Genomic DNA, 19313 nt, shown 5'->3' on the forward strand with positions numbered 1-19313 from the left:
ATTTCCTGTCTGAACCCCCATCTGCCTGTCATATCTCCATGAGCCATATGCTCGTGTGTTTGAAGTACAGATGGGGACATTAGTCATGTAATTCGTCATATGGGAAAATTCAGAGTCTGGCTATTGTATTTCAATATAAGTATTAATTTCTACCTTTGGTACTGGGAGAAAAATCCAAAAATGTCAATGAGAATTGGAGGTAGACTGTCTACCCCCACTTAATTTTACTGGATTCTTCCATTGGTGGTTCAAATGTGGCCTGAACTGTCCAGAAATTATAGAAAGATACATAAAGCTGGCGTGGTAGATTTATTGCAGTGATAGCCCCAGTTCTTCACCCCTTCATGTAGCCTCACTCTGTGGCCTGTGGCTATGCAGAGCCTTTCTAAACACCAGTGTCTGTTCCCCGTCCCTTGAATTTAGGCTGCCCTTGTAGCTTGCTTTGGCCAATATGATGTGGCAGAGATGACTGTCCAGCAAGTCCAAGCATTAGGCTTCAAGAGGTCTTGTAGCTTCCATTCCCTCTTGGACCCTTGCATCCACCATGTAAACACGCCGGCCAGTCAATCCCAACATATGAGAAGGCTCAGCCAAGATCAGCAGAGCCATCAACTTGACCTACATCTAACCACAGATGTGTGTATAAACAGCAAAAATAAAGAACCACTCGCCTAGCCGGTGTGACTCAGTGGTTGAGCATCGACCTCTGAACCAGGAAGTCATGGTTTGATTCCCAGTCAGCGTACATGCCCGGGTTGTGGGCTCCATACCCAGTAAGGAGTGTGCAGGAGGCAGCCGATCAATGATTCTCTCTCATTATTGATGGTTCTCTCTCTCTCTTTCTCCCTTCCTCTCTAAAATCAATAAAATCTATACTAATAAAAGGGTAATATGCTAATTAGACCAGGAGACCTTTCAGACTTCCTTTCTGACAAAGCCATGGTGGCAGGGCTGAGGCAGAGGCAGTTAGGGGCAATCAGGCCAGGAGGGGAGGGCACTTGGGGGTGATCAGGCTGGTGGGGGGAGCAGTAGGGGGAGAGCAGGCTGGCAGGGGGAGCCAGTTGGAGGAGAGCAGGTTGGCAAGGGGGGGCAGTTAGGGGTGAGCATGCCAGCAGTGGGGGGCATTTGGGGGCAATCACGCTGGGGGGGGCAGTTGGGGGCAAGCAGGCTGGCAGGCAGGTGAGTGGTTAGGAGCCAGTGGTCCTGGATTGCCTGTGGGGATCGGGCCTAAACTGGCAGTCGGACATCCCCCGAGGGGTCCCAGATTGGAGAGGGTGCAGGCCAGGCTGAGGGATACGCCCCCCCCGCATGAATTTTGTGCACCGGGCCACTAGTATATATATAAAAAGAAAGAAAGAAAGAACCACACAGTCATCCCAGAGCAGTGGTTCTCAACCTTCCTAATGCCGTGACCCTTTAATACAATTCCTCATGTTGTGGTGACCTACAACCATAAAATTATTTTCGTTGCTACTTCATAACTGTAATTTTGCTACTGTTATGAATCGTAATGTAAATATCTGTGTTTTCCAGTGGTCTTAGGTGACCCTGCAAGCGGTTCTCAACCTGTGGGTCGCGAGGAAATGTCCTATTTTTAGAGAATAATCTTGAAGTGCATAGGGATGAAGGAACATGATTCTGGGGTTTGCGTTTAAGTTCCTCAGAGAAAGAAAAGTAGAGGAAAAGAAGGGAAGGAAGGAGAGAGAAAGCGAATATGGCAAAAGCGCGGTAACTGTTGAGTCTGGTCATGGAAGGGGGATTCCTCCCGCTGTTCTGCTTTTGCACATTTGGGGAATTGCATGAGATGGAGAGGTGTTAGGGCCATGCCAGGGAAGCTCAGGCCAGTTGTTTTTAGTGGGAGTTTGATAGGGAGCTGTGAGAATCCCAGCAACTCTCATTTCCACACAGTCGGTGTATAGCATTGATTATCCTGTATAATAAAGAGGGAATATGCAAATTGACCCTAACTCCACCACAAAGAAGGCGGTGCCCACAGCGGAGTTAGGTTTTCCATAACACAAGATGGCTGTACCCACCGCATAGGCGAAGTTCCCCTAAAGAGCTTTAACGAGCAATCAGCAAGACCTGAGGCTGCGCCCCCGTGGGGCTTGACAGGGGACCTCAGGCTGCGCCCCCTACCCTGGCACCAAGCCGGAGGACCTCAGGTCTTATCCCCCACCCGGGAGGGCTTGAAGGGGGAACCTCAGGCCACACCCCCGCCTGGTGGAACTTGACAGGGGACCTCAGGCTATGCCCCCCACCTGGCCCAGGCTGGCAGACCTCAGGTCATGCCCCACCCAGGCCCAGGCTGGGAGACCTCAGGCCACACACTCCGATCCGGGCCAGGGCTGAGGGACCTCAGTCCATGCCCCCCATATGGCAGGGCTTGATGGAAGACCTCAGGACGTGCCCCCCGCCCAAGCCCAGGCTGGGGGACCTCAGGCCATGTCCCGACCCCCGGCGCCAGGCCAGGAGACCTGATGCTGTGTCGCCCCATCCAGCAGGGCTTCACAAAAGTGGGACCAGCCGGGTCTGGATATAGCCCAATGGGAGTGGGGGCTGGCTGGGTCTGGGTCTCGCACAATTTTGAGGCTCACGTGGGTGGGCGGGGACTTGACTCTGGGTTCCGTGGTGTGCCACAGACTCTGACAGGAGGAATATTTTCATATACATTTTACTAATTTTCTTTCATCTCTGATACTTCTATTATAGAGAAAGGGCAAATAGCAATATTAAAATATTTCCTCTAATTAATCCCCTTTTAATGGGCACAAACTTCGTGCACCAGGACACGAGTTTACTCAATAATAATTAAAATCCAGATTCAGTAAGACAGGTGGAAAGTGGTTTCTTTGGAATTTTTTTAATGAAAGTTCCTTAACCAATCGATGAGCCCAATTTGCTCATAGCAGGATATGGCCACTTTCTGCCAAGATGACGTTTGCCATGGTCATGAGCCCTTGGATCTATTTCATAGTTACTTCACCCCCATAAACTGCTCATCGTGGATTTGCAAAGCTATGCAACCGGGAATTTCACAGTTGTGAGATTTGGGGGTACATTTGGCTGTTGGGGGGCAGCTGGAAAGAGATGGTAAACAGCCCACTCAACAGCATCAGGCATGCAGCCAGAACCGCCAGATACACGGTGCTGCCAATCTCCTGCCGCTCCGGCGTAAACGGGATGTGGAAGGATGGCGGAAAGTGTATGCCCTCTTCATTCTTCACCGCGTGGTGGTTACAGAGCACTGCGATGAAGATAAATGAACCAGCGACGATGCTCAGGATTCTGGAAATGAGGAACAGATTGCAGGTGGTGTCCTTCTGAAGCTGTCCCGAGTACACTCTCCGCAGGCCCATGATCATGAGCCATTTCCCGAGGAGACCGAGGAGGCTGGCAGCCAGCAGCAGGTTCTGAGCGAAGCGGATATCCATTGGCAGGTAGGTGTCCCTGTAGGTGTAGCGGTGACAGGCTATGGGTCTGGTCTGGGGGCTGTTGGGCTGGTAAGTGCAGACCTTCCACATCCCTACATAGGCCAGCCCCCAGGATGGCTCGGGGCTTCTCTCTATATACCATACTCGCCAATTAGCCTGGCCCATGCAAACCACGATCAAGAGCCATCCCAGGATGTTGATGGCTAAACTCGCTGCCTGGCAATTGGCCTTGTCGAACAAGGCCATGGCTCTGTATCCAGGGGACCTGCAAACCAATAGAGAGCGACATGAGGGTGGGACCCACGGGCTGGACCTGACCCCGGGGGTGAGCAGTGCTATATTGGAGAGGGAAATGCCATATTCGAGAATGGAGACACTTGACCCCCATGCTCTGCTGGCGAAGGGTCCTTGGGCAAGATTTACTGAAAGCCTTAAAGTACACAGACTTTCACCCTGCAGGACCGTTAAGTGGTTAGAGCATCTTCCCAACAGGCCCAGGTTGCACAGCTCAATCCCTGGTCAGGGCACATACAAGAATCAACCAATGAATGCATCAATCAGTGGAACCCCAAATCGATGTTTCTCTCTCTCCCTCTCCCTCTCTGTCTCTAAAGTCAATAAAAATATGTACAAACTTTCAAACAGGCAGTTCCACTTCTGGACATTTGTTGAAAGACACAATTACTTAATCAATAAAGTAATTTTTAAAAAAAGACTCAGTTAAGATTGGCTACAGCCCAGCAGGCGTGGTTGAGCGTCGACCTAAGAACTAAGAAGTCAGGGTTCGATTCCTGATCAGGGCACATGCCCCTGCTGTACACTTGATCCCCAATGTGGGGCATGCAAGAGGCAGCCAATCCATGATTATCTCTCATCACTGATGTTTCTCTCTCTTCATCTCACTCTCAAATCAAGAAAAACATATTTTTTACAAGATAAATCTTATATAAAAGGAAGGAAGGAAGGAAGGAAGGAAGGAAGGAAGGAAGGAAGGAAGGAAGGAAGGAAGGAAGGAAGGAAGGAAAGAAACAAGGAAGGAAGGGGAAGGGGAGGGAAGGGAAGGGAAGGGAAAGAAAAAGAAAGAAAGAAAGAGAGAGAGAGAGAGAGAGAAAGAAAGAAAGAAAGAAAGAAAGAAAGAAAGAAAGAAAGAAAGAAAGAAAGAGAAAGGAGGGAGGGAGGGAGGAGGAAGGAAGGAAGGAAGGAAGGAAGGAAGGAAGGAAGGAAGGAAGGAAGGAAGGAAGGAAAGAAACAAGGAAGGAAGGGGAAGGGGAGGGAAGGGAAGGGAAGGGAAAGAGAAAGAAAGAAGAGAGAGAGAGAGAGAGAGAGAGAGAGAGAGAGAGAGAGAGAGAAAGAGAAAGGAGGGAGGGAGGGAGGGAGGGAGGAGGAAGGAAGGAAGGAAGGAAGGAAGGAAGGAAGGAAGGAAGGAAGGAAGGAAGGGAAGGAAGGAAGGAAGAAGGAAGGAAGGAAGGAAGGAAGGAAGGAAGGAAGGAAGGAAGGAAGGAAGGAAGGAAGGAAGGAAGGAAAAGAAAGGAAGAAAGCAGTGATGGATGGGAGGAAGGAAGGAAGGAATACAGGAAGGAAGGATGGATGGAAGGAAGGAAGGCGGATGGAAGAAAGGATGGAAAAAAGAAAGGAATGATGGATAAATGGATGAATGGATGGAAGTAATGATGAATAGAAGAAAGGAAGAAAGCAAGGATGGACAGGAAGGGAGGGAGGAAGGACGGAAGGGAAAGAAAGAATTGAAGGAAGGAAGACTGGATGGAAGGAAGGAATAAAGAAAGGAAGGATGGATGGAAGCAAGGGAGGAAGGAATGACAGATGGAAGGGAGGGAGGGAGGAAGGAGAGAAAGATGGAAGGATGAAAGGAAGGTTAGAGAGGTTGCAGGAAGGAAGAATGGAAGAAGGAAGAAAGGAAGGTGGTAAGTATGAAAGGAAGAAAGGAAAAATTGATGGATAAATGGCAGGAAGGAAGGAAAGAAGAAACAAAGCAAGAAAGAAAGGAAGGGGGTAAGGTAGAAAGGACGGATGCAAGGAAGGAAGGATTGATGGATGGAAGGAAGAAAGGAAGGAACAGTGGATGGAAGGAAGAATGGATGGAAGGAAGGAAGGAAGGAAGGAAGGAAGGAAGGAAGGAAGGAAGGAAGGAAAGAAATAAGAAACAAAGGAAGAACGAAATGAGAAGGTAGGAATGAACGAAGAATGGATGGATGGATGGAAGGAAGAAAAGAAAGATGGAAGGAAAACGAAAGGGGGAAGGGAGGGAGGGAGGAAGGAAGGTTGAAAGGAAAGAAGAGAGTGAAGAAGTTAGAAAGGAATGAAGGAGAGAAGGAAGGAAGGAAGGAGAGCAGGTAGGAAGGACGGAAGGCAGGAAGGTGGCTAGGGTTCATCTCTCCTGTAAGACCACTGATGACAGTTAACCTGTTCACAGAGCAAATAAAAGGATTAAATAAAGTGACGCACTGCCCCCCCCCTCAAGAAATCTCAGGGCTTTCTTAACCAGGGGGACAAATAAAGCGCAATCATTACCCAACCAATACAGAAAGGCAGAGGAGGAAGTCTCAGAGGTACCAAAGGTAGCCACTGCCAAGCAGTAACAGACATAAGGAAACCAAACATTCTCATGTTTCCATGGCACCCAGGGCTGGTCTGCAGGCCTGTGACAATGGTCTTCTTAAAGGGCCAGAGTCAGGGAGCAGGTCTTCAAGAGGTGAACTATTGCCCTGGCTGGTTTGGCTCAGTGGATAGAGCGTTGGCGTGGGTACTGAAGGTCCTGGTTTCTATTCTGTTCAGGGCACATGCCTGGGTTGTGAGCTGGATCCCCAGTGTGGGGCATTCAGGAGGCAACCAATCCATGATTCTTTGTCATCATTGATGTTTCTCTCTCTTCCTTTATCTCTAAAATCAAGAAAAACATATTTTTTAAAAGACAAATCATATATAAAAGAAATGAAGGAAGGAAGGATGGATGGAAGGCAGGAAGGAAGGAAAAAAGAAAGGAAGCAGCCCTAGTTGGTTTGGCTTAGTGGATAGAGTGTCGGCCTGTGGACTGATGGGTCCCCGGTTCGATTCCAGTCAAGGGCACATGCCACGAGCAGGAGGCAGCCTATCAATGATTCTCTCTCATCATTGATGTTTCCATCTCCCTCTCCTTCCTCTCTGAAATCAATAAAAATATATATATTTAAAAAAGAAAGAAAGAAAGGAAGCAGTGATGGATGGGAGGAAGGAAGGAGTAATGGATGGGAGGAAGGAAGGAGTAATGGATGGGGGGAAGGAAGTAAGAATGGATGGAGGAAAGGAAGGAAAGAAGGAAGGAAGGAAGGAAAGAGGGAAGGGAAGGAAAGAATGGAAGGAAGAATGGATGGAAGGAAGGAGAGAAAGATGGAAGGATGAAAGGAAGGTTAGAAAGATGGAAGAATGGAAGAAAGTAAGGTAGAAAGTATGAAAGGAAGGACGGAAGAATGGATGGATAAATGGCAGGAAGGAAGGAAAGAAGAAAAGAAAGATGGAAGGAAGGAAGGTTGAGAGGAAAAAAGAGAGTGAAGAAAGAAAGGAATGAAGGAGAGAAGGTAGGAAGGAAAGGAGAGAAAGAAGGAAGTGGAGCAGGTGGGAAGGAAAGAAGGAAGGAAGGAAGGAAGGTGGCTAGGGTCCATCTCTCCTGTAAGACCACTGATGACAGTTAACCTGTTCACCGAGCAAATAAAAGGATTGAATAAAGTGACACCTCCACGCCCCCTCCCCCGCCCCAAGAAATCTCAGGGCTTTCTTAACCAGGGGGACAAATAAAGCGCAATTGTTACCAACCAATACAAAAAGGCAGGAGGAGGACGTCTCAGAAGTATAAATGGTAGCCACTGCCAAGCAGTAACAAATAAGGAAACCAAACATTCTCATGTTTCCATGGCTCCCAGGGCTGGTCTGCAGGCCTGTGACAGTAGTCTTCTTAAAGGGCCAGAGTCAGGGAGCAGGTCTTCAAGAGGTGAAGTATTGCCCTGGCTGGTTTGGCTCAGTGGATAGAATGTTGACCTGGGGACTGAAGGTCCTGGTTTCTATTCTGGTCAAGGGCACATGCCTGGGTTGTGAGCTGGATCCCCAGTGAGGGGCATGCAGGAGGCAGCCAATCCATGATTCTTTGTCATCATTGATGTTTCTCTCTCTTCCTTTAACTCTAAAATCAAGAAAAAGATATTTTTTAAAAGACAAATCTTATATAAAAGAAATGAAGGAAGGAAGGATGGATGGAAGGCAGGAAGGAAGGAAAAAAGAAAGGAAGCAGTGATGGATGGGAAGAAGGAAGGAAGGAAAGAAGGAAGAATGGATAGATGGCAGGCAGGAAGGAAGGCAGTAAGGAGGAAGAAAGGAAGGAAGGAAGGAAGGAAGGAAGGAAGGAAGGAAGGAAGGAAGGAAGGAAGGAAGGAAGGAAGGAAGGAAGGAAATAAGAAAAGAAAAAGGATGGCCGAAACCAGTTTGGCTCAGTTGATAGAGAGTTGGTCTGCGGACTGAAGGGTCCCAGGTTCGATTCCGGTCAAGGGCATGTACATTGGCTGTGGGCACATCCCCAATGGGGGGTGTGCAGGAGGCAGCTGGTGGATGATTCTCTCTCATCATTGTTTCTAGCTCTCTATCCCTCTCCCTTCTTCTCTGTAAAAAAATCAATAAAATATATTTTAAAAAGAATGAAAAAGGATGGATGGAAGGAAGGAAAGAAGGAAGGATAGATAGATGGCAGGCAGAAGGGAGGGAGGGAGGGAGGGAGGGAAGAAAGAAAAGGAAGGCAGGAAGGCAGGAAGGAAGAAGGAAGGAAGGAAGGAAGGAAGGAAGGAAGGAAGGAAGGAAGGAAGGAAGGAAGGAAGGAAGGAAGGAAGAAGGAAGGAAGGAAGGAAGGAAGGAAGGAAGGAAGGAAGGAAGGAAGGAAGGAAGGAAGGAAGGAAGGAAGAAGGAAGGAAGGAAGGAAATGAAGAAAGGAAAGAAAGAAAGGAAAGGAGGAAAGGAAAGAAAGCCAAAGCTAAAACTGTAAGTGCCTCGAGGTTAAGGCTAAGGATAGCCGGTTGCAAGCCGCCAACTAGTCTTTATACCTGTGGTTCTCAACCTTCCTAATGCCGCGACCCACAGGTTGAGAACCGCTAGCAGGGTTGCCTAAGACCATCGGAAAACACAGATATTTACATTATGATTCATTAGCAGTAGCAAAATGACAGTTATGAAGTAGCCACGAAAATAATTTTATGTTTGGGGGTCACCACAACATGAGGAACTGTATTAAAGGGTCGCGGCATTAGGAAGGTTGAGAACCACTGTCCTAGAGACTCGTGAGCAATAATAAGTAGTTGGTTTTTAAGCCACTGAGTTTTGGGGGGATTTTATATGCAGCATTATTTGTGGCAATAGCTAATGGATGCACATAGGCCTGGGTTGTTTTGTTTTGTTTTGTTTTGTTTTGTTTTGTTTTCATTGTGTGTATGCTTCAACCCCAGGTAGGAGTCAGGCTATGGGAGATTTTCAGAGAGAGCTTTCCATGGCCTGTTGCAGGGAATAAGCCTAACTGACAGTCTGAGGTCCCAATAAGAGGCAGAGCCAGCACGTACCATCACCCCTGACTGTGTTTAGTGTCCTTCTTCTGGAGTCCAGTCCCACTGATGAACATTTCTAGAGTAAAAACCTACCCCTCTGCCAGGCTCTAACTCCATCTCACAGGGATGTTTGACAAATCTGCCTTGGGTGTCTTGTTCTGATTGGAGTTGGTTTTCAGCTTTCCCTGCTGTCAGCTTGGAGTTCTCTGGTCAGATGAGGCAAAAGCCTTAAGACAGAGCAACCCGTTAGGCTTCCTTCTAGAAAGGACTGAGCATCTGCACAGGCTGGGGAAGGGAGAGCCTGGGCCCCAGGCTTCTCAATGTCATGGGCAACAATGACCCAGGGAAAAAGGATTGATTAAGGGGAGATAGCCATGTAAGAGCTATTTAGAATCTTTGGTTTTTGTTGCTGTTTTAATATATATATTTTTAAATTATTTTTATTAATATCAGAGAGGAAGGGAGAGGGAGAGAGAGATAGAAACATCAATGATGACAGAGAACCATTGATCAGCTGCCTGCTGCACGCCCCGTACTGGGGATTGAGCCCACATCCTGGTCATGTGTCTTTGACTGGAATCGAACCTGGGACCCTTCAATCCGCAGGCTGACACTCTATCCACTGAGCCAAACCAGCTAGGGCTGTTTTAATATATTTTAATTGATTTTAGAGAGGCAGAGGAAGGGAGAGATAGAAACATCAATGATGAGAGATAATCATTAATTGGCTGCCTCCTGCACGCCCCCCCTACTGGGGATCGAGCCTGCAACCTGGGCATGTGCCCTGACCTGGAATCAAACTGTGATCTCCTGGTTCATAGGTCAACGCTCAACCACTGAGCCACTTAGAGTCTTTGAATTTAGCTTCAGCATCATTTTCAGTGACTAGCATGAAAAAATTGCTAAATTTAAACTTGTAAACAAAGACTTGCTTTGATGAAACCTCTCAACCATTTACAGCTCATACATTTCCAATTCTATGCCAATGGTCTAAAGTTCACTTACACCCTAAGACTCTCAATGTGTATTTTGGGGCTTGAGTTTTTCCAAAAATTGAGCTTTCATGCCATTGGTCATGGTTAGATTCCATGTGGGAACTATTACATACGTACTATTTTTATTAACTATTATCCTTATTTGTGCTTTTCTGGGTTTTTCTTCAAAACTGTTTCCTGAGTAATGTCCCAAAAAACAATGAAAGAAACAAAAGAAACAAAGACAAAAATGTTTGTGGTCACTGCAAAGTACGAACAATTCCAGAACTCTCTTCCTCTTGACATTCTTCCCCACTTCCTTTCCCACTGGATCTGGTTGCTCAGATAATCATTTTAAAGTAAATGTTACATGAGGAGGAAATACATCCTATGCTAAGATGACCAGACCACCTCTTGCAAATATCTTGCAAAGGAGAGACAAATTGTTTGGGATAACTTACGCAGAGCCATTATAGTAGACGTGCTCTTATGTTTTATAGGTTTTTGTTTAGTCGCCTGGGCTGCTGCCAGGAGATCCATGCCTCAAGGCCTCATGGGACTTTTCCCCCAACCACTTCCTCTGTCCAACATCCTCTGACCTCAGTTTGTTTTCTCAAATAGGAAAAAATGTTCTTTTCCTGCTCATTTTGCACACATTTGGCAAGTACTACCCTGTATCCGGATCCCCCACCCCCACCCCCCACCCCCGGTTTGTAACCAGAGCTGACATTTTAATTGTCCTTGTAAATTCTAATCCCATGTCAGAATATAGGCTTGATGTCAAGGAATAATTGACATAACATATTAATTTCAGGTAAACGGTACAACATAATGATTTGATATTATTTGATATTTGTATATATTGTGAAATTATTTCCATAAATCTAGTTAACATCTGTCATCATACATAGTTACAGAGTTCTTTTTCTTGTGATGAAAACTTTTAAGATTTACTCTCACCTAGCCACATGGCTCAATGGTTTAGCGTTGACCTATGAACTAGGAGGTCACGGTTCAATTCCTGATCAAGGCATATGCCTGGGCTGCGGGCTCGATCCGCAGTGTGGGGTGTGCAGGAGGCACCCGATTGATGATTCTCTCTCATCGTTGATGTTTCTCTCTCTCTCTCTCCCTCTCCCAAATCAATAAAAAATATATATTTTTTTAAAAAGATTTACTCTCCTAGCAACTTACAAATATATAATACAGCATATTAACTATACTCACCTTTCTATACATTACATCCCATGACTTATTTTGTAACTAGAAGTTTGTACCTTTTGATTCCCTTACCCATTTTGCCTACCACCCCCACCCCCAACCCCCAACCCTCCTGCTTCTCGCAACCAATCAGCTTTCTATATCTGTGAACTTGGGCTTTTGTTTTTGTATTTTCAGATTCCACATATAAGTGAGATCATATGGTATTTGTCTTTGACTTATTTCACTCAGCATAATGCCTCAAGGTCCATCCATGTTGTCACAAATGGCAAGATTTCATTCTTTTTATGACTGAGTAATACTCCATTGTGTACATGTACCATATTTTCTTTTTTTTTAAATATATTTTATTGATTTTTTACAGAGAGGAAAGGAGAGGGATAGAGAGTTAGAAACATTGATGAGAGAGAAACATTGATTCAGCTACCTCTTTCACACTCCCTACTGGGGATGTGCCCACAACCAAGGTACATGCCCTTGACCGGAATCGAACCTGGGACCCTGAGTCCGCAGGCCGACACTCTATCCACTGGGCCAAACCGGTTAGGGCCACATTTTCTTTATTTGTTCACTCAGCAGTAGAAAGGGTGTTTTCATATCTTGGCTATTGTAAATGATACTGCAAAACATAGCGGTGCATATATCTTTTTGAGTTAGTGTTTCTTCATATCCTTTGGATAAATACCCATAAGTGGAATTGCTGGGTCATATGGTAGTTCTAGTTTTATTTTTTATTTTTTTAGGAATTTCCATTCTGTTTTCCACTGTGGCTGCACCAACATACATCCCACCAACAGTGCATGAGGGTTCGTTCCCTTTTCTCACATCCTCTCCAGCACTTGTTATTTCTGGTCTTTTTGATGATATTCACTCTGACAGGTGTGAGGTGGTACTTCATTGTGGGTTTTTTTTTAAATATATTTTATTGATTTTTTTTACAGAGAGGAAGGGAGAGGGATAGAGAGCTAGAAACATCGATGAGAGAGAAACATCGATCAGCTGCCTCCTGCACACTCCCTACTGGGTATGTGCCCGCAACCAAGGTACATGCCCTTGACCGGAATCAAACCTGGGACCCTTCAGTCCGCAGGCTGACGCTCTATCCACTGAGCCAAACTGGTTTTGGCTTCATTGCGGTTTGGATGTGCATTTCTTTGATGATTAGTGATGTTGAGCATCTTTCATGTGTCTCTGGCCATCTGCATATCTTCTCTGGAAAATGTCTCTTCGGATTCTCTACCCATTGTTTGTTTTTGCCGTTCAGTTATGTATTTGGTACTTTTATTAAAGATGAGTGAGAAGTGGTTTGATAAAGATTTTCAAAATCAGGGATGATTATAATACTCTATTTACCCCTTGCCTTGATAGGTAAAGGATTCTAGATGGCTTCCTAGATTTCCTGAGATGAAATAGGTATAAAACTTAAAACTCGGGGCCTACAAAAGTGCAGATGGCCCGGCTAGCATGGCTCAGTGGTTGAGCGTCGACCTATGAAGCAGGAGGTCACAGTTAGATTCCTGGTCTGAAATATATATATATATATATATATATATAAAATAATAGAAGCATAATATGCTAATTAGACCGGACAGCTGAATGACCTTCCAGACGTCATTCCGGACATCCTTCTGGATGAAGCTGCGGAAGCAGGGGCCAAGACAGAGGCAGTTAGGGGCAATCAGGCAGGCAGGCGAGCAGTTAGGGGTGATCAGGCAGGCAGGCAAGTGTTTAGGGGCGATGAGGCAGGCAGGTGAGTGGTTAGGGGCAATTGGCAGGCCGGACTGAAGGACCCCTCCACCCCCATGCATGAATTTCATGCACTGGACCTCTAGTGTGTGTGCGTGTGTATGTGTGTATAGATGATAGATAGATAGATAGATAGATAGATGTTTTAAGTGCAGATGGATGAAAAAAGGAAGAAAATAGAAAAAAAATTATGCAGGTTCCACTCCAAAGATGAGCCAAAATTTGGCTCTAAGCTTTGTGATGGCTCACTCAAAAAGGAAAAATATAGTCAAGTGTGTGATTCATGTTGCCTAAGAAATAAAGCCTGCCAGTAGTTTGGAGGAAGCAAAGCCTCTCCTAGGGCAGAACTACAAGAACATTCCCGTGCAGGTCCCCACATGGGGCGCATCGCCTCCATAATAAACGTGATCACTGCTGTGCGAGGGGCGTTTATGAAAAGATCCCTCCGTGGGAAGGTAAGAGGGCGAATAGCCATGCACTGGCCAGCAGGAGCGGTGTTCCACAGGCATCTGCCACAGCGTGGCCTGGTGTGCGGCTCCCCGGTGGCTTACCCAGAAGAACACGAGGCGTGTCAGGTGAATAGCTGGCATATTTTACAAAGAAACTTCTGGTAATATCTTGTCTTTCAACAGAGTTCTGGCTTGCCTTCAGAATGCTTTTGAGCAGGGAAGCTCAGTAGAAAGTCCCGCGAAGGCTCAACAAAAGGGAATTCGTTTCATTTGCAATGTGAAGGCTTTGAGGTTTGTTAAAAAGAATGCCCTGACAGTGAGGGGATTCCTCTGAGAACAGATTCTTTTCGATACGGTTTTGTCTCACTCGTCTGAAAGCGTGGAAAATCTGCAGAAGGCTTTTACCGACCCTGTGAGATGCTGACTGTGACGATTCATTTCCAGTGTGCTGGAGACATATGACTACTTCATGCCGATCTCTGACCCCTGTGCTGGGTCAAGTAGGAGGAGGAAAAGGAAACATAGGAAGGGGGGTCCTGGCCCACCCAGAGGGAAATTTCATTCGGGGTGTGGCTCCAGTTCCATCGGCCCGGCATCAAACTTGCGGCCAGCTGTGTGAGGTTTTGTGGGAACCAAGAATTCCAGGCCTGGGTTGGTGGGAGAGCACCCGGAATAGACTCTTCATGGAACCCTGTTTCCATTCCCCGATGGGGAGCTCCCTGGGGCTGCCCTTCCTCGTGAGCTTAGGGCTGGGGAGGAGCTGGCCAGGCACCTTTGGAGTTCAAACTTAGACACATCGCGGCCCTTTCCCACAGAAGAGCTGACCCTTGCAGTGAGGGCCTCGGACATTCCACATGCTCCTCCTGAGACAAAATGACCCAGAACAGATGCAGTGGGTGTCTCTGGTGACCTCCCCGAGTTCACCAATGCCTTCCAACCTCAACAAAGCCAACCCACATGTTCCACTTACACTAACGATTCGGGCTGGTGAGAAGGAGATTGTCCATCACCCAGTTTCTCTCACCTAGAAACAATCTGCGTGAGATTGAATTACTATCTAGTCAGCGAAACCTTATTATAGGTGGGATGTGAAAATTGTGCATGTGAGTCTTACAGCAATGCAGATGGGTCCCCACATCTGAGTAACTTGCTAAAAATGTCCTTACATGCCCAGCCCCACATGGTCATCCGTACGGGGAATATCTTGGAAGTGAACTTGCTCATTGTCTTGGGTCAGGTTCCCCAGAAGTAACGCCTGAGATAGGGGTCCTTGGGCAAGTAATTTATTGGGGGCTGCTTGCAGGAGAAGTCGGTAAGGCAGTGAGGAAAGCAGGACTGGGAGAAAAGCAAGGATGTGGTTTAAGAAAAAGTCTAGGCCCTAACCGGTGTGGCTCAGTGGATAGAGCGTCGGCCTGCAGACTGAAAGGTCCCAGGTTCGATTCCGGTCAAGGGCATGTACCTTGGTTGCAGGCACATCCCCAGTAGGAGGTGTGCAGGAGGCAGCTGATCGATGTTTCTCTCTCATCGATGTTTCTCTCTATCCCTCTCCTTCCTCTCTGTAAAAAATCAATAAGATATATTTTTTTAAAAAAGAAAGGAAAAAGTCTAGCCACACTGCCCAACCCCATGGGGAAGTCTGAGCATAAGCAGCATAGCAGAGTGGGTCCCATCTTGAGGCAGGGTGCTCTGGTAACCTGTACCAACCAGTCAAGGCTCCCAGCCAGCCTGCGTATGTGGACGTGAGGGGACCCCCAAGCATTTCTAGTTGAGGCAGCTCCAGATGCTCCAGTTCTCAAGAGCATCCTCAGGAGAAGGTTTTATTTTACTCTTTAAATACATTTTTACTTATTTCAGAGAGGAAGGGAGAGGGAAAGAGAGAGAGAAATATCAGTGATGAGAGAGAATCATTTATCGGCTGCCTCCTCCACCCACCCCCCTACTGGGGATCGAGCCCACAACCTGGGCATGTGCCCTTGACCCGAATCGAACCTGGGACCCTTGTCCGCAGGCCGACGCTCTATCCACTGAGCCACACCGGCTAGGGCTGAATGCCAGACTCTTTCTCCCCAGCTGAAAAGGGTCAAAGAAAAGCAGCAACACCTGGAAACATTGGCTCGCGTTTCCTTTGTGTTACAAAAGAGGAAGCGAAAAGAGCCACTGCTCTCCTGTTGTCCGCTGTCTGTCATTTGATATGATCACAGTTCCTGGAATCTCGTGAATTGGGATCATTAATCGCTAAGCTGACTCGGGGGCCTGACAGGTCACAAGAATGGGGCACTCCCCGTAAGCTCCAGGGCTTTGCTTTAATCCTCTGGGACTCCACATGGAAATCCATAATGGTTTCTTCAAAGTGGGATGGTCTATTGTGTGAGTGCATACTTAGCAACTCCTAAAGAGTGGATTAGAAACACAATGGACTGTATCACATGAATGGAGACACTCCTACTTAAAAATTAATAAACTTGGGAATTCAGAAAGAGCACTGCAGCATGGACCTTAAAGTCCGCAGGAAACAAACAACGATGCATCCAGTCCCTCTAGTCTTCACATTGATGAAGGAAAGTCAGACAGTGTGCGTGGAAGGCAGAAATTTTCTTTATTCAGCCATTCAGTTGGATCATTGTGTGTGTGTGTGTGTGTGTGTGTGTGTGTGTGTGTGTTTTGGAGGAAACAATAAATATAAATATACACTGAGTGGCCAGATTTTTTTTTTTTTTTTGCTGCAAAAAGCTTTATTGTTTCATTTGGTCCAATGCAGGGGAGAGGGCTCCAGGATGGTTAAAAGAATGGCTAGTAGTTTCGGGAAGAGGCTCAGGTAAAAGCCAGAGACACCAGGGGGATGCAGTGGGGAGGACCTCTGAAAGGTTTCTGGGCTCCAAAGGCTCCTAGTCATGCTTGAGGGGGAGCCTTTCGAAGAGATCCTCGCCCAGCCCAGCCTGGGGGCCGGCAGCCTGCGGATGTTAGTCAGGTGGTCGCCCATCTTCTTGATCAGTTTCACCTCCTCACCCCGGAAGTGGTTCTCCAGGAAATCACAGACATGAGGGTCTGCACGGGTAGAAGCCAGGGCATGCAGCTCCAAAAGGGCCTGGTTCAGGCTCTTCTCCAAGGCCAGGGTGGCTTCCATGGCGTCCTGAGTTTTGGCCCAGTCTTCCTGGGAAGGTTTCTGCACGTCCTGAAAGAGAAGGCGGCCGCCTCGCTTGTTTTGCAACTTTAAGAGACGCTCGGTGCCCTCGTGCTTCTTCTCCACCAACTCGCAGAAGAAGCGGCCCCCACCCTCCAGAGCCACACTGTCGCGGTCGAAATAGTAGCCCAGAGAGAGGTAGGTGTGGGAGGCCCGCAGGTGCAGGTTGGCCAGGCGATTGACTGCAGCCTCCACCTCGGTGCAATAATTCTGACAAATTTGGGAGCTCATGGCTGTTCAGCAATGAGGAGTTAAGGTAGAAAAAAAAAAAAAAACGGTGTGTTGGCTGGTCCCGGAGGTGGTGCTGAAGGTGGTGACTGGATGAGACGAAGGAGAGAGGCCGGAGGCTGAAAGAACGGGCGTCCCTGGGTCTGTTCCATCCAAACACTGCTGAAGCAAGAGAGAGATCTGGGCTGAACGCATAATAATCTGGCCACTCAGTGTGTGTGTGTGTGTGTGTGTGTGTGTGTGTGTGTGTGTGTGTATTAGAGGCCCGGTGCATGAATTTGTGCATGGGTGGGGTCTAACCAGCCTGGCCAGGGGGAGGGGACATGGGCGGTTGGCCGGCCTGCCTGCTGGTCGAGGGGACAATTTGCATATTAGACTTTTATTCTATAGGATATACACTGAGTGGCCAGATTATTATGCGTTCAGAGATCATGATAATCTGGCCACTCAGTGTATATTATGTGCTACATAAAAACAGTTCTGTGTGAAGTGTGATGAAGAAAAGAAAAGCAGGGTAAGGAGGACAAGTTGTGCTGGGCAGACTCGGAGACTTGGGTGTGGGCAGGGGAGCTGGGGGCATAGTGGAAAGGAGTTTTGCTCTTTTAGAGGGATGTCAGGCTGACTCTCAGATACAGGGGACTTGGAGCCGAGCCCTGAAGGCAGCGAGGGATGAGCTGTGTGGCCATATGGAGGGGCAGTGTTCCAGGCAGCAGGGACAGAGTACACCGCCAGTGGAGTGCTCAGGAAACAGCAAGAAGGTCTGGGCGCTAGAGCAGAGTAAGCCCGGGGAAGGGGCATGCGTGATGGGAGCGGAAAGGATCCCTCTGGCTCTGTGTGGAGAAGATACTATAGGGAGGAAGGGGAACAAGATGTGGTTTAGCTGGTTGTTACCCGTGGGGGTAAAGTGTCCAACTCAAGATGTGTCCATATTTTGAAGGTGGAGCAAGCAGAATTTGCTAATGATCTGAATATAGGATGTGGCAGAAAGAAAGGAATCAAGGATGGACGCAATGCTTTAGTATGAGCTACTGGGAGAATGAAGCTGACACTTGCTGACATGTAGAGCTCAGAAGGCTGAGCATGTAAAGGGTGGGAGGGAAAACAAGGGTTTGGTCTGGAATGTTCTAACGTTGAGATGCCTATTAGACACCCATGAGGAGATGTCATGCAGGCAGTTGAAGTCCAGAATCTAGAAGGGAGGTCTAAGCTGGAGATACAATACTGGGTGGCATCAACTCTGTACTACATTCTTTCTAAACAGCCTTGTAGTCTAAACCCCAGGGGTAATTAACATATTCTAGCCAAGAAGCGCTAGATTTACAACAGTGGATTTTCTAACATAAGACAGTTTGTAAACAATTAAATATAAAGCTATGATGGTTTTAAAGGAACTTGGTCTTATAACGAAACCTCTGGGTGCAATTTTGCAACCAGGACAAGCACATTCCAACAGTATTCTGAGGGTTAAGTTAGATAGCTGGTCAGCTAGACTCCGGAAAAACTAGCCTCCTTCAGGCCTTTGTGTAAGAAAGGATCCGGGAAATTGAACTTCATCAAAATTAAAAGACTTTAAGTGCATCAAAGGACATTATCAAGAGAATGAAAAGACAACCAACAGAATGGAAGAAAATATTTGCAAATCACATATCTGATAAGGGTCTAGTGTCCAGAATATAGAAACAACTTACAATTGAACATAAAAGACAACCCAAGTTAAACATGGGCAAAGGGTTTATATAGACATTTCTCCTAAGAAGATACAGAAATGGTCCAGGGGCACCGGAAAAGATGCTCAACATCATTAGTCCTTAGGGAAATGCAAATCAAAAACACAGTGAGGTACCACTGCTAACACACTAGGCTTATTATCATCAAAAGAGTAGGGGGAATGCCTCGCTGGTTTGGCTCAGTGGATAGAGTGTTGGCCTTCGGACTGAAGGGTCCTGGGTTCTATTCCGGTCAAGGACATATGCCTGGGTTGCTGGCTCGATCCCCAGTGTGGGGTGTGCAGAAGGCAGCCGATCAGTGATTCTCTCTCATCACTGATGTTTCTATCTCTCTCTCCCTCTCCCTTCCTCTCTGAAATCAATAAAAAAATATATATTTTTTAAAAGTAGGGGGGAAAACAAGTAAGTGCTGGTAGGGATGTGGAGAAATCGGGGCCATTGTGCATTACTGGTAGGAATGAAAAATGGTGCAGCCACCGTGGAAACTAGTTTGGTGGTTCCTCCAAAAGTTAGATGGGAAATTACCATAAGAACCAGCAATTCCGCTCCTAGGTATATCCCCCCAAAAGTGGAAAACAGGGACTCAAACTGATACTTGGACACCATTGTTCACAACAGCACTGTTCGCAATAGCCCAAAGGTAAAGTGTTAAAAAAATTTTAATTGAGTACATTTGAGCTCTACTTGGCTTTAATTGAGGGCAGCATCCCATCTAGCCACTAGAAGGGCTCTACAGAGGGTTGTACTAAGTGGAGGGTTTTTATAGGAAGAAGGGTAGGG

General features: G+C 46.9%; 1 protein-coding gene and 1 pseudogene across 2 annotated transcripts; both read right to left on the reverse strand.

Annotated features, from left to right (window-relative positions):
* Positions 1-3035: 3035 nt before the first annotated feature.
* Positions 3036-3680, reverse strand: LOC307096070 (claudin-34-like; the record flags this gene model as incomplete). Its single annotated transcript, XM_079765648.1, has 1 exon — positions 3036-3680. The coding sequence occupies one exon, from the start codon at positions 3678-3680 to the stop codon at positions 3036-3038; it is 645 nt and encodes a 214-aa protein (XP_079621774.1).
* A 12503-nt stretch (positions 3681-16183) lies between these two features.
* On the reverse strand, positions 16184-16946 carry LOC307096169 (ferritin light chain-like; annotated as a pseudogene). Its single transcript has one exon. The product of its transcript is annotated as a ferritin light chain-like (transcript).
* Positions 16947-19313: the final 2367 nt, after the last annotated feature.

Source organism: Cnephaeus nilssonii (assembly GCF_951640355.1).
Source record: "Cnephaeus nilssonii genome assembly, chromosome: X".
NCBI lineage: Eukaryota > Metazoa > Chordata > Mammalia > Chiroptera > Vespertilionidae > Cnephaeus > Cnephaeus nilssonii.